We start from the raw sequence: 15710 nt of genomic DNA on the forward strand, positions 1-15710 counted from the left end.
TCATGAGTAAACCGCCCTTAAAGAAGCTTAAGTACTGTGTTCAAGGTCACAGAATGGACACATGCTGTGGATAAATAAGCTTTTTATTATTTGGGCTATCAAATATGTAAGGTTCTTTCAAAAGACTTTTTACATCCTAAAATTAGTCTCTATGTAGATTTTAATATTAACAGGGACATAAGATTCATGTCAAAGATAATTTAACTCTGAGCAAGAAGTCATTCAAGATGCACAAAATATATCAGAATGGCTTAAGAGGATTAAGCTGAAGGAGAAACACTTAGTCCCAAAAGATGGAAAGAATTGTGATATAGACTAAAAATAGTTTTTAAACAGAAGTAGACTTTCTAAAACTTCAAAAAACCCCAGAAACTTGGGAGCAATAACTCTTATCTGTACTAAGATTATTGTACTATAGCACAATCAAGATTTGTACAAAATGGAAGGTAAACAATCAAAGTATTCCTTGATCTGAAATAGATGCATCAGTTGACGATATCAAACAGCATTTCTGTTAATGAAAGTCCAAGAAAAACTGTAAGCAGGGAGAGGGAGATCTATTCAAAATGAAGGATAAAGATGCACACTTGATTTTAAGGTCTCCTTTATTTCACTTGTTAAGGAAATTAAGATACATTAAATAGATTTTCTGCAATACCATTTTGCATTACTAGCAAAGTTACATTCATAATAGCTAAAAACATTGATTTTGTAATGATTTTCTGTTTCCTTTAGCATCTGTTATATAAGAATCTCACATCTAAAACAATGCTGAATTAGCCCTCACAACATCCCTGTGAGGTAGGTCAGTTACCCTCATTTTATATAAGAGAAAACTGAGGAACAGAAGGTTTTAGGTCAGTGTACCAGAAAAACTGTAGGAGTGTTAGGTCTAGAATTCTAGTCTTCGGTTCCTTGTACTGTGCTTCACATCTAGTGTCCCTCTCCTTTTCTGAAAGAGGAGAATAGACCATAGCAGCTGTTCTTTTCCCCCTTGCTTTCCTTTACATTGTACATCTTGAATGAATTCTCCATGTAAGCTGATGATAATTGATAAACATCAGCAATTTCTATTTGAACTATACAAATGAACTAGCACATTTGAAGCTCAGTATCTAACCGAAAACAGACTGTGGGTAGTTACAGATAACATCACTGTATCTAGCACTTGAGACACAAGCAGTAGTACTAACACGTGGCTTTCCTAAAGCCACTTTCTTTTGAAGAGGTGAAAGGACTCAGGACTGATGAACCTCATATCTGCAGGGAGTATCCCTGATAGACTGCCAGAATGAGGGGATGATTCGTGCAGCAATGCACATTCAGTGCAGTCAAGGTCTACCCATGTTAGGTCCCTAAAGTAAACAAAATATCTATTTTTAGGGCAGACAACGAAGGAGGTTGTATTGCAGAGCAAATTGCTTAACTGAGGTAGAATTTGAACAATTGAGAACAATAACACACATACCTGAATTGCTATAGATATTCTTTTCAACAAAACTGACAAGGGCGTTACAGTTACATATGCTGCATGGGCTAAAAAAGCAAATGTCTAAACCACACTGTGCAGTAAAATGGCCTGCTTTTAAATGCAGCATTTACATTGTAATTTTTAATTAGTTATAAAATAGCATCTTGGAACAGTAGCTTCAAAATATGAGTTTCCATACCAGTGCCTACTTGAGGTGAGTAAAGAACGTTTTTCTAGTGCTGCTCACGTGCACGGTATGTGTCAGACAGCAAAAATACAGTGAAAGCAATCTTTAAATTGGACAGAGCTTAGCAAATGCTAACGAGATCAGTAAGGAAAATTTAAGTCTAATTTATCCAAAATTCTTGACTACTGTTTCATTATATATTAAATGAGACAATTAGAAGTTGTGGCCATCAGTACTAGTAGATCACTACATAATTTCCCATTTTATATTAAGTGGGATTCTAATTTAATCTTCATTTTTAGAGTTTCAGGTCTTGGAGAACACTCTAGTTTACTCACTATCCCTTATATTAAAAATTCCTGGGTAAAAAGATACTATTTCTCAAAAGAAGGAGCAATTCAAATACAATATAAAATCAGAAGATTGTCCCCCTCCACGTAGAGTGTTCTTGGAAATGGCACTCATGTGCTCCATGAGTGACCTGAAAACAAGAATTTCTGTTTATAGTATCAGAGATGTGGAAGCTCTTGGATATCTCATGGCCATTATCAGTTTTCTTCAGGCCTTGAAGGAAGCTCGAACTACTCTCCCCTTAAGAGGCTGAGGGGGGCGAAAATTATTCACCATTTGGATCCTCTGGTCTTCCTCACTGGTGAAGAGGAGCATGCGGAATTTCTCCAGCTGTAAATTCAGGTGAAATAATTTACTGCTTAAGAGGGCAATCGGTATTAATATTCTTTAAAAAAAGACCAAGGGAAAGTATTCAGTACATTTTAATCTGTTAATAGAACTAGTTCAAGCAAAGATCCTAGAGAGTATTAACAGGAAAAAACAGAAGCCCTGATTATTGAACAGGCTGATTATTCACAGGCTAATGGTCTTTTAGCTCCATTGCAAAACAAAACAGTCACTGCCTGTTTATCCAGTGTTGAATCCTATAGGAACTGAGAGAGTATCAAAAGTTTACCTGTTTCTCAGAAATTCTGATAGGTTCTTTCAGTACTATCCATGTTACACTCTCATTAAGGGGTGGTGTTGTCAAAGACCCAAGGTATGTCCAATAATCTAGACTTAAAGGCAGGAGACATTTGGGGTTGAAGCTTCTAAATTGAGCTTTTGTTCCCTGGAAAAAAGATTGATACTGGAAATTTATCTTTTTACTTTTAAGTGCAGGTTTAAAAAACTTTTTGCAAGAAAAATGCTAAAGTAATATTAAAAAAGTAGGGGAAAGGAAAAATCTATAAAGGTTTTGTTGCCTTATAACAACTGTTATCCAAGAGTAGTATGGCAAGTATGCTTGCTGCTGCCTTACTGGACTTCAAGTTCTTGCCCCATTGCCTCTACCGAAGTTCAGCTCCTGTCACAAAAGGTCTAAAAAAAGTGTATTTTGTATATGGTGTTCAGTGTGAGCTATAGACAATATCAAGGCAGAACTCCTTGTCTCATTACTTGCTATTTCCTATGCTTCCCATCTATTTCAGTAGAAAATTTAAACTACGGAAAACTGGGCCCCAAACAGTCATTGTCTGCTAGGGCAAATATTGGTTTCAAAAATCAAATGTTCAAGTCTAAAATTAGAGGAAGGTAGATTAACCAAAAGATTAGTAGAAACAGAAGGAGGTGCTGCCCAAGTAGTGATTACCTTAACTACCACAGTCTAGGGCAAGATTTTTCTGCCTGTAGGAGTATCTGAAAGGTATGTAGTCACTCAGAAAGCACTGTCCAATTGTTTGCAAAATTGCTTATAAGGAACAGAATGAGCAGCTTATCCTCAGTGGCAAACTTGCAGACTTTCCATCACTACAACTCAGGGAAAACTATTTTTTCCTGCAGGTAGAAGAAATCACTGAAAGTAATTTTTAGTGTGTCTGCAGTCAACATGTTGCTGTGTAACTGCCTTCATTTCTTGTCTTTCACAAGGATATACAGAGGGCTGAGAAAATATGCCCACTCAAGTATTAGATATAGTTTATTTTGCATATTGGAACTTATTGCATGTTATAGAATGCATTAACCTCATGTAAATCCATAAAGGATAACATTTGTAGTTGTCTAATCAGTCTGTACTTGAGAAAGTGCAGTAGGTACCAGCCTTCTGCAAAGCTCTCAGATACATCTGGTTAAAGACCACCTTCAGGTATCGCTCTAAGATTAGACTAGCTCAGGACTTCATTAAGATTGATCCCTGACAGAGCTTTGCAGCAGAAGATAAACAGCCAGCTTTGACTTGTTCCAGGCTAGGATCAATGGAAAAGTATTATTCTGCTGAGTGTAAGAGCTGAGCCTGAAGGGTCGTGGAGCTTTTGATTTTAGATGTTCTGGAAAAGGTAGAATCTCCAAATGACCCATGGGGTCAGCATAGCCTTGGGAGGCACCTGAGATTGGGCAAAAAAGAGTGGTAAGACACTGGCACAGGCTGCCCAGAGAAGCTGTGGCTGCCCCCTCTCTGGCAGTGCTCAAGGCCAGGCTGGATGGGGCTTAGAGCAACCTGGTCTAGTGGAAGGTGTCCCTGCCCACGGCAGGGGTGTGGAACTAGATTATTTTTGAAGTCCCTTCCAACCCAAACTGTTCTATGATTCTATTCTAAATAAGATGAATGTCAGAGGGGAAGAGGAGAATACAATTATAGTGATGTTCCAACAACAAGATGATTTGTGGTGGATGATTTTCCATTTTTGTCTCAAACATGTAGATGAGCTTGATTTTTAAAGGATATCCCAGAAACAAATTTCAAGTACTTAAGACTTACTTTAAATTTTACCATGTACAAAGCATCAGTGAGTCTGTTCATATTGGCATGTTCTTTCCCAATCTAAAATAATGGAATAGACAGGTTAAATAAGAATGATAATTATGCTTTGAATAGGTGTTGTTTTCTTATTTGAATCTCAACATTGCCACTGAAGTAAGTTTAACAGCAATTTGCCATGAGTTACTGCTTCCAATAAGTCATCTGTATTCCTTAAGCACTTAAATATGTGGCTTGGTTCTCAAACACTTGACAGCATAATGCTTTTCATCATGTAAACATGCTATTTTTGTGATTCTTACCTCCAAGAAAACACCAACTACTGCCAAGCCATCTGGAGCTGCTGCTGCTTCTCCAAATGTCGCATATTTTCTAGCATTCCAGTGAACTAAGTGGAGCTTTAAAGAGAAATAACAAATAGTGAGAGAAGCCATGAACATAGGTTGTCTCACATTAACAGATAGTAAGTCGTTCATAACAGAATGTAGGTTTTGCTTCAAAAGCATCTTTTGAAAGATGAGCAAGTTCAATCTTTTGGACCAGTCCATAAGCATGGACAGACACTAAACAATTTCTTTACATCAGCCTGTATTGGGTTGGCATGGCAAGGTTTTGGTAGCAGGGTGCTACAGGGGTGGCTTCTGTGAGAAGCTGCTAGAAGCTTCCCCTGTGTCTGAGAGAGCCAACGCCAGCCAGCTCCAAGATGGACCCACCGCTGCCTAAGGCCAAGCCCATCAGTGGCGGTGGTAGCACTTCTGTGATAACACACTTAAGGAAGAAAAAAAAACAACTGTGCAACTGCAGCCAGAGAGGAGTGACAGTATGTGAGAGAAACAACCCTGCAGATGCCAAGGTCAGCAAAGGAGGAGGAAGTGCTCCAGGCACCAGAGCAGCCATTCCCCTGCAGCCCATGGTGAAGATCATGGTGAGGCAGGCTGGCCCCCTGCAGCCCATGGAGGTTAATGGTGGAGCAGATATCCACCTGCAGCCCGTGGAGGACCCCACACCAGAGCAGGTGGATGCCCAAAGGGGGCTGTGACCCCATGGGAAGCGCATGCTGGAACAGGCTCCTGGCAGGACCTGTGGACCCATGAGAGAGACAAGCCCACACTGGAGCAGGTTTGCTGTTGGGACTTGTGACCCTGCAGGAGACCCACACTGGAACAGTCAGTTCCTGAAGGACTGCAACCTGTGGAAGAGAACTATGCTGGAGCAGTCCATGAAGAACTGTAGCCCATGGGAAGGACTCACATTGGAGAAGTTCATGGAGGACTGTCTCCCATGCTGGAGCAGGGGAAGAGTATGAGGAGTCCTTTCCCTGAGGAGGAAGGAGCAGCAGAAACAAGGAGTGATGAACTGACCACAACCCCTATTCTGTGTCCCCTGTGCTGCTGGCAGGGACGAGGTAGAAAAATCAGGAATAAAGTTAAGCCTGGAAAGAAGGGAAGGTTAGGGTGCAGGTATGTTTAAGATTTATATTTATTTCTCATTATCCTACTCTGATTTGATTCGTAATAAATTAAATTCCTCCCAAGTCGAGTCTGTTTTGCCTATGACAGCAACTGATGAGTGATCTCCTTGTCTTATCTTGATCCACAAGCCTTTTGTTAATATTTTCTCTCCCTCCTCCAGTTGAGGAAGGGAGTTGTAGAGGGGCTTTGGCGGGCACCTGGTATCCAGCCAGGGTCAACCCACCACACAGCTGTAATTTGAAATAAATCAGGCATTAACCTGTGGCAAAACCTCCCAGGTATAGGCCTTCATTCCATGAAGCACTATGCTCCAGTACTCACTGGTAGACTTCTCTAGTATTTCGGATAGATTGTATAGGGATAGGCCTGCCTATCTTTGCAAGACTTTCTCAAGAGTCCCCAGATGAAGCCATTTCTAAGCTATGGATAGCACCAGCATGGTTGTTTCATTCTCATTAAAGTCTGTGCTGACCTAATCATGGTGAGTAACCAATCAGAATCCTAAGGGATATCCAGTCCCCATTGCAGGTGAAGTCATTTGTCAACAGCATTTGCATGAATTAATCCCATCTGTAAAAACACATCATTACCTCACAGGGAAAAGGTTTGCCATCAATTGTATGCTCCGATCCCTGGCTGTGCTTTGTACCCCAGTGAAAGTGGAACTGTTTTAGCCGAAATGGATTCTCAAAGGGACCACCACTGATTGCTAGGCAAAAAAAAAAAAAAAAAGAGGAAAAAGCTTAAGCATTCTGGCTTTTTTAGCTTCCTGTTGGTAAAAACTGAACACTGTTGGTACAATGATGCATCTCCCAGTTGCCAATATGAAAGAGATGCATCAACAAGACATTTAGAAGGGTTGGATTTCTTAATAGAAAGGATCTGAATTAATGTAAAAATTTAAATTGAAAGCATAGAGTGGCTACTTGTACAGAGTTTTGTAGCTTTTTTGAAGGAGTATGAGACATGACGATGTGGTAGCCATTGTTATGGTTATGACTTTCCTGTTAAACACAATAAATCCAAGTTGAATATTAAAAAATAAATTGCAGTTTGAAACACATACCTAAATATTTGACAGTGCTACTTGACATTTTGTGCAAAATAGTGTAGATACCTTGAGTATCAGGTAGACCATTCAGCTAAGTGTTTCCTCTTTAGAGTGTCCTTACTTTCAGTGGATATTCTGTATGCCGTTTCCTTTAAATACCTGATCCCATAAAAGGAGTAATGCAATGGCTTGTACTTTACATGACACCATTCAGAATCTCAAATCACTCTATAAAGGTGAGGACATGCTACAGAGAAACTTCATACATCATGTAGAAATGACACTTAACAGAAGACTGTTTAAGATGCTACCTGTAAGAGACACTAATAGCATCAGTAAACCTCCTGTAATTTTATATGACACTATATCAAATAAATTTTTCCTAGACATGAAAACCTAATCAAAGTCTTATATTAAGAAAATTAAAACTACATTTAGTATCTGTAAAGCACTTATATACCTCAGTGCAGTCCATAACATTTTATATGAAAAAATTAAAGCTGGGGCTTACAAAGTGCTACCACATGTGAATAGTTCCAGCTGACTTATGCAGTAAACTGGCCTTGCCAAAGCAAAGGTTTTAGCATTAATTAGGAACATAAATATCTCGTAATATGTTTTTCTGAACTTTGCAATGGAATGCATCACCTATCTCAAATATTATTTTAAGAAATCTAGCTATGATGGCTACTGCCTAAATTCTCTTGTGCCATTTATGCAGAGCTGTGAGTCACTATATTTCAACACAACTAAACACTTTAAACCACGTTTTCCACTTCTAGCAGTCTTCTTCCTTGAGTGTGTTATTAAAACAAGGCACATGCTTAGTGTAGAAAGGGTGGAGGTCTTCATTCCTGCATGTGCTCTGAGTCTGTACCTCTAAATGCAGATTAATAGATGATGTTCTTAAACTTCTAATGTTGGATAGAGTTCACTTGTGTAGATATAGTTCAGCTTAGAATTGCATGAAAGTAGTTAGCAAGCTCAGATAATACATCCAGATGTATTTTACAAATTCTCTTTGTAGGGTGACATGCTTAATCGATCTGTGTAGTAATATTTTTGGCAAACGCACATCCAATCTTCCTTTCAGATTCAGTGAAGATGCTTGAAAACCTGACCATTCAGTCGGGCAGTTTCTTAGATTCATTCCAGAAGAGAAATTTTAAGACAAAGTGGCTGGAATTTTAAACCCCAGCCCTTATTTCAAAGGGTTACCAGCAGACAAGTCACTTCACAGAAATATCTAGGATATCCTATTTAGCTAGAATCAATAAAACACACCCAAATGGAAGACAAAAATCAGCTGATAGGATTAAAAACTGTTTAGTGTGTCTTTTTGACATGCACTCTTCCCATTTATCAGCTACTTTATACTGCCCATTTGAATGCTCTTTGCTACCCCCCAGATGTAAAAGCAAGGTCTACCATGGAAGTAGAATTAACAGAAGTAGTCAATGACTTAGAGCATTTATATTCTCTGCCAAGAGCTAAGAGACAAGAATAATGTACAACTGCAGATTGTCTAACAAGATGCTACCAACTCAAAATTACCTGAAAATTTTATGATTTCTGAAGAAACCCAACTGCTATGAAGCAGGGAGGGAAGAAGAAAATAATGCAAAGTAACAGTGATTGGTCCAGCCACAACTTAGTGTAGTGACTATGGTTATGACTATGCTGTATGACCTGATCTCTGCTAATCCTCTTCTCTTCCCTACCCCTGTGGAAGGGAAGTGGGCAGTGAGCCAGACAGAACCGGCAGCAGTGTGCATACCTACTCTGCATGCTGGATGTGGTCTAGGAATGCATGGACTCCCTGCCTAGCAAACTGACAATCCCCACTTAAAAAGAAAACAGTGGGAACAAACTTCTGATTTTTCAGATGCAAGAGCTTTTCCTAATGCAGAGAAACTACCCTGCTGTGCAATATTGCATTGCTAGAGAAATTCAGACAAATGTCAGGCTCAAGAAATGTCAGCCACTCTGGTCATATGCCTTGCTCTAAACTGAAATTATACATCATATAAAATATACTATACAGGATGTACTTAATTGTTTCCCTCACTAAGTCACAAAATGGTATTCCAAGTTAATTGGCTGTGTGTTTGTCTCACCTGTCTTGTCATCAGTGTCTTCAAACTCAACCATAACTGAATGGCCATTGTTGGAGATGTTGAGAGATGTACATGATTCATAGGAGATAATAAGTGGCTTCAGATTAGGGTCATAAACAGCTCTTGCAGAAACTATATCAATAGGCGACTGTCGGTTTCCTTGGGCAATAGGATAAAATTTGTGCCACTCTGAAGGTCCTTCAAAGAAAAAAAAAAGGAAAGTACCATTATTTTCTTCCTACTATACACAAAATAATCATTACATGTTTTCATGAGCCTTGAAGTAAAGCTTGCTGAGCAGGAGTTACTTAAAAGTTTGGCATCTGAGAAGTTCACTTAAATTCTAAGCTGGTGTGGTTTTAATAGCACAAACAGGCTGCAACAAGGTGGGGGATTTGTACAAAACACTGAGGAAATCACAGCAGATCAATAGACAGCTGTATCTTCAGTTACATGTGCCACTAATTTTCTGTGGAGTTTGTAATTACATTGCAAAGGTATCTGAAAACCTTCCAAGGTGGGTGCAGGTGTAAACACACTTGCATGCACACATACACTCCCCCAAAAAAACAGCATTTAATTCTTCCTGGGAAAGACAGTGTAAAAGCTCCAGTGATTCAAATTAGATGCAGATGAGTCAATCTCTTAGCTACTGACTCTGCAGTTATTTTTAAAACCATTTTATGACTGCAGCAAATCTTTGAGAAGCTTCATTCTTCACTCATGCCCATTATGGCATCCCTCTACCCTCAGTGAAGGGTACAGTGTGATAATTAACATTTCTGGATTTCTGACCCAAATAGAGTGGGGAGGAAGACCAATTTAATAACACAGCTCTTCACTGCCAGAGCTGGAACATTCTTATGCTGTTTGAGATAACAAAACCTTATCTGTATCAAAGAATTTCTTACTCTTACAACTTTTTCTACTTCAGCATGGTAGTGCAAGAAGCAATAAAAATTCTTCTATTGCTTATGTTCATCAAGCATTAACAGTAATAATCTTGCTTTCAGATTCCCAAGAAGCATATTTTTAACAGTAGCATTCTCACATACTTTCACAAGTGGAAACTTTTTAAATCAAGCAGCACAGGTATTACCCTGCTTGAGTTTATATAACAAAAACAGTGATCTATTATACTCTTATTTGTCTTCAGCATTTTCTGAAAAGCTAATCTTAGAAAATAATATATTTTCTCAGCCTGCCTATAAAGCAGATTTAGGATTTAAATGCTGTTACACAAGCTTAGGCAATGTGATTTGTCTCTTACAAGCTTTGTAAGACTATACATGGCTTTATTACTATTACTATATACTATATCATGCCTATATGCCCAAACACATAACACTGTCTACTAGCACTAACCAGCTTCATTTAGCATTCAAACTTGCTCTTGTACTCACAGGAACTAAAATAATTGCTGTTAAGACAGAGACTGGCTCCTGAAGGTTATGCAAAAGAGCCTTGTGGACACTTAGCAGCTAAAATAATTGTCATCAAAAGAAAGGGACTCCAGAAAGTTATGCAAAAGACTGTCTTATTGGACAAGATCAGTCACTCATCCATCCTTCTCTGTAAAGGTTACAGGTGCTATGAAACACTATCGTAAGAACCTTTCAGTAGCTTCACATATCCTCTAACTCTGGTGACACACATTCTTGGAGGTGGGAAGCAAAGGAAGACAGCTAAATTAAAAACTGTCAAATCAGAAAGCACGAGTTGTTCTGTAAGAGATCTCCAATACCAATTTGTACAGTTTATCAATATTCTAGAAACATGTAACATATACCTTATTTAATTCACTTCTATAGAAGCCTGGATATCACATTTCAGCAACTGCACAAGATCAGAAGATCTATTACTGCTCTACTAAATCTTCTCTACTTAAAAGAATTGCTTTTGGAAAGGCATATGCAGTTAATCCTTTTCATAACAGCTTTTTGGAAAGGGACCCATCTGTAATATCTGCAGCCTGAAAAAACCCCACTCAGTACTGCTTCCCTCAGCCTAGGAACATCAATCACAGCAATGAAAGGCAGCAGGTGTAAGTTTGTGCATCTTTCGGTGACACTTTCTGGGTGCTATTTATTATCAATAAAGTAATTCATTACCTGCTGTATATACTTGAAGCTTGCAGACATCGAAATGCAGGCAGATCTGCAGGGCTCAGGCACCAGTTCTAGAAAGAAAACGAGTGGGGGAAGACAGAGAGATGCCGCACGGAAATGCTATCACCTACCGTCATCCTGCCCATATCCCCAACTGCGGTGGCCAGTCATTATAGGGGAGCTGCACCCTGCTCTGCTCTCAGCTCTGCTCGGGGCACTGCTGCTTACCTGCCTTTATAGCGGCTCACCGTGAGGTAGGGTCAGCCCCTTAAAGATACAGAGCAACCAAAGCAATTCCTGCAGGACAGGGAAAGCACCCGCCTTCCCCCTGCTCCCAACTTTTCTGCTCCTGCTCCCGCTCCTGCTCCTGCTCCCTCTATTCGCTAATTCAGCACGGGAGAAGGAAAATGTAAAACAGATAACTGAAGTGCCAGGACTTAGAGAGGAACCGAGACAGTCCAGGTGGCACGGGGATCAAATTTAGGAAAAAGGAGTAGTATTTTCCCACTCTACACCACAAGGAAACAAGAGCCATGATCTGCTCTGAGCATCAGGGCACAACAACGTGTGCAGATCGTGACGGGAACTGCCCTTCTCACTTTTATGTTCTGCAGGGGGAAACATCATCTAGTTACTGCCTCTCTTTTCTTAAACAGTCTTTCCAGCTGCAAAAAATGAATGACACTTCCACCTGATTTGTAATTAAAATTTCAGAATCAGTGCTTAGATGAGATGGAGAACATTCTCATCTCAGAAAAAGTTACTTGTGCTACTTTAAAACAAGGTAAAAATCACAGCAATTAAGGATAAATTGGCAATCTGATTTTTTTTTTCCCCTTTGTGACTCTAAAGAAACTTTCTAAAAAGACAAAAATAAAAGTGTGGTTATTAGGGAAAAGAACACAGCAGACCCTAGAAAAAGGACCTGATCTGTGAAGCCTCAGTCATCTGGTATGGTCTAGTAGTTGCCTGCGCCCTGCTAAACCCATGAAGAGGCTACAATAAGACACCAAATCTGCAGATGTAAAATGGCTTAAGACATCTTTGTGGTAAGAACAATGGCTCCTTGGTAGTAATTTTGTTAGATCTGAGGAAATGCCATCTGTTAAGGCTACATTTTATAAACATATTGATTTTCACAAAGATAATAGCATACAGAAATAGGGATTCTTCTATTATGCAATCAAGAAAATGGAAGAAAAAATCAATGAAATCATTTTATGCAACTTCCATGTGTGGTACTGCCTTGTAAGAATTATTTTCCTTTTTCAGGAGCTTTCCATAGGATCCAGCTATAAAACCTTTGAGAGTGGTAGGTGCGTAAAGGGTAGATTTCTCCAATGCTGAGCTAAAAGTGAAGTACTCGTGATTTCCACAAATTTCTCGTGGGCTTTGACTACATCTCAAAAGTGTCTGCTTAGCAGTGAATGACAGGAAGATGTAGTTCCATCCAGTACAGCAAAACATTTCAAGCTGCCTTAAAGAATAATCCTGTCTTCCTCAGTCTTCATACGTCCAGTTTTATTCTTCTTTGACAGTAGGGATGAGTGAACAGAGCAGCAGCCGAGGACAAATACATGGGTTCTTCTTCTGAACCTGTCACTATGTTGTGATACTGAAATAACAAACGCTTCAGTTTTCCCATTGCTATATATAGAATATATATATCCTTATGAGCTAATTTGAGCTTCTTTTATTAAAATTGCTACATAAGAACTAACCATTACGGTTAGAAAGCTCCAAGTAAGATTGGAATGCCAAACAGAAGTTGAACATATTAAGCTTTGCAGGTTTGAGGAATTCGGATTTTTGAATCTCTAAGGCAAATTGTGTCTGTGGTACAGATCTGGAGTCATTGGGAGGTATTCGCACAAGAGACTGCACCACTTGAGGCTGATGCTTTTGGTCTATATTACTGCATCACTGTGGAGGGGCAGAGCTGCATTTTAGGAGACGTGAAACGAAAGAATAGTTATTTGGTTCCAAGGTGAAGAGCTGAATGGCACTCTAAGTGTATTTGCTTAAGTAACTTGGCAATTATCTTTGCTGAGCATCCTTAATAATGGCGACATACATTTGAATGAGGTGTCATGTGCCTTCTTTATTTAATGCAGATGAGTGTGTCTGATGTGTCATTGCCTATTAACAAAAATATGGCAGAAATACAGTCAGTTTGGGTACAGGCTGCTCATTCTAGAGCCTTTGAAGTACGATAGGTAGGAGCAGATTAAATGTTAAAACATTCATCACTCCAGAGCTTGCCTACACCTCAGGTTCTTGAAAGAGTATCTTGTTTATCCAGGCAGCTCATCTCTCTTCTTACATTGCATTACTAATGCTTGCAGTTTCCACATGGGAGTTATACCAACGTGACATCTGCTCTTTATGTCTGCGTTAAAATAATTTATAATGAGCCCAGAAACTGCACAAAAATATTTCACACGGTAAATATAAACAGGAGGATGTACTGCCAACACTGAAAACTAAAAAGCAGAATAATTCCAGATTTATTTTTCATTTTTTAATATTTCGTTTCAAAAGTGACTACCTACACTTGTTGATTGACAACAGAAATTTCAAATTTTATATTCTCAAGTTTTTCTTTGCAAACGCAAAAACATGATGACTGTGTATTGAGATTCTCATGCACCCAGTGTAACTTCAGGAGCTGAAAATGGTAATCCTTCTCCCACAGCTACATCGTGAGATTCATGAGATTTCTCAGAGAAAGAACTCAACATTTATTTACTGGGAATCTCTTCCTGGCATAAAGGGCCTGGGGTCAGTGTTTGTGTTTGTCCTTAAGTAAAGAAGGTACTGGGAAGAAAATTACCATAAGGACATGCATAAAATTAAGAGACATTTTTGCTAGAGAAAAAACTTGAATGAAATATGGGCCAAGAGGGCCAAGAGGAAAGAAGAAATTTATTTGGGACATTCTTGGGAAAGTGAGGCAGAAAAGAGGAACTGCGTACCTGGCTGCCTAGGAGTTTCCCAGCCTTCACATGCCTTTTTTTATTATTACTTGTCTTTGAATTTTAAAGCTATACACACTTGGCTGCTTTACACCAGAAATGAGGATTACATTTTGGAACCAAGTCTGAAATAATAATTCTTATAATTTATCGTTTGTCCAGTTGAAACTGTGTAATTGTAGCAGATAACAAGAACAGAACGAGACTTTTGATTTCAGTGAACAGAACATCCCTACAAATATTGCAACAGTCACTGAAATTTCAACTGAAGCAAGGATTTACTGGGACAGAGCAAACACAAAGCCTGAGAAAAATGAACTTTGGGGGAGATACTGTATATGGGAAAACAAAAGAGGAAGCAGTATATTTTATTACAATGTCACCTGCAAGGTATAAAACAATAAATTATAGTTGCACTGTTGTATACTTCAGCAGATATATAGCAAATTAAATTTACTGAAGAGAAGCAGATTAAAAGGATAACAGAATACCCTTTTATGGGCTAACAAATCAGCTGGAACCATTCTAGGACCTCTCTTTTGTTGCTGAAATTTAGCGCCAGAGACACTGGCTGAAAGTTTTAAAGACATGAAAGATTTTCTCTATTTTTGTACAGTTTCACAGCACAACCTATATTGATCCTATACGGAAGGATTTTCATAACAGAAATACATAGATGCCACAAATTTCAGATTTTGTTCTCTCAGTACAAAATAGAAATAATTGTAAAACATACACCATCACTGCAAAATATATCTAACCTGATTCTTCTGAATGCAGATCATAGAATTATCATAGAATCATAGAACACCCGGTTGGGAGGGGCCTCAAGGATCATCTGGTCCAACCTTTCTCGGCAAAAACACGGTCTAGGCAAGAGGGCCCAGCAGCCTGTCCAGCTGAATCTTAAAAGCGTCCCATGCTGGGGAACCCACCACTTCCCTGGGGAGATTATTCCAATGGCTGACTTCCCATTGTGAAAAATTTTCCTCTTGTGTCCAATCGGAATCTCCCCAGGGGTAACTTGTACTCATTACCCCTCATCTTTTCTGTGTTACTCCTTCTAAAAGGGGAGTCTCCATCTTCTTTGTAGCCACCCTTTAAATACTGGAACACGGTGATAAGGTCTGCCCTAAGCCTTCTTTTCTCAAGGCTGAACAACCCAGTTCTCTCAGCCTTTCCTCACACAGCAGGCTTCTCAGTGCTTTGATCATCTTTGTGGCCCTTCTCTAGACCCTCTCCAGCCTGCCCACCCCTTTTTTGTATAGCAGGGACCAAAACTGAACACTTTATTCCAGGTGCAGCCTGACAAGCGCTGAGCAGAGTGGGATAATGACTTCTCTGTCTATGCTGGTGTTGCCCTTGTTGATGCAACCAGCACCCTGTTGGGTTGCTTTGCTGCTGCAGCACACTGTTCACTCATGGTGAGCTTGTTGTCCACCACGACCCCCAGGAATGCTTCCACAGAGCTGGTCTGCAGCCAGGTAGATCCCAGCCTGTGCTGCACTCCTAGATTATGTTTTCCCAGGTGCAAGACCTTACACTTGTCCTGGTTGAACTTCATAAGGTTCTTGTTAGCC

At 39.4% G+C, this 15710-nt stretch overlaps 1 protein-coding gene across 1 annotated transcript; it reads right to left on the reverse strand.

Annotated features, from left to right (window-relative positions):
• Nucleotides 1-2216: 2216 nt before the first annotated feature.
• Nucleotides 2217-11326, reverse strand: CA7 (carbonic anhydrase 7). Its single transcript, XM_009957270.2, has 7 exons — nucleotides 11287-11326; nucleotides 9048-9245; nucleotides 6470-6588; nucleotides 4710-4805; nucleotides 4408-4470; nucleotides 2626-2781; nucleotides 2217-2339 (listed from the first exon to the last, which is right to left on the reverse strand). Exons 1-7 carry the CDS (start codon nucleotides 11324-11326, stop codon nucleotides 2217-2219), a joined length of 795 nt encoding a protein of 264 aa, XP_009955572.1.
• Nucleotides 11327-15710: the final 4384 nt, after the last annotated feature.

This window comes from Leptosomus discolor, chromosome 8 (assembly GCF_034619465.1).
Source record: "Leptosomus discolor isolate bLepDis1 chromosome 8, bLepDis1.hap2, whole genome shotgun sequence".
Taxonomy (NCBI): domain Eukaryota; kingdom Metazoa; phylum Chordata; class Aves; order Leptosomiformes; family Leptosomidae; genus Leptosomus; species Leptosomus discolor.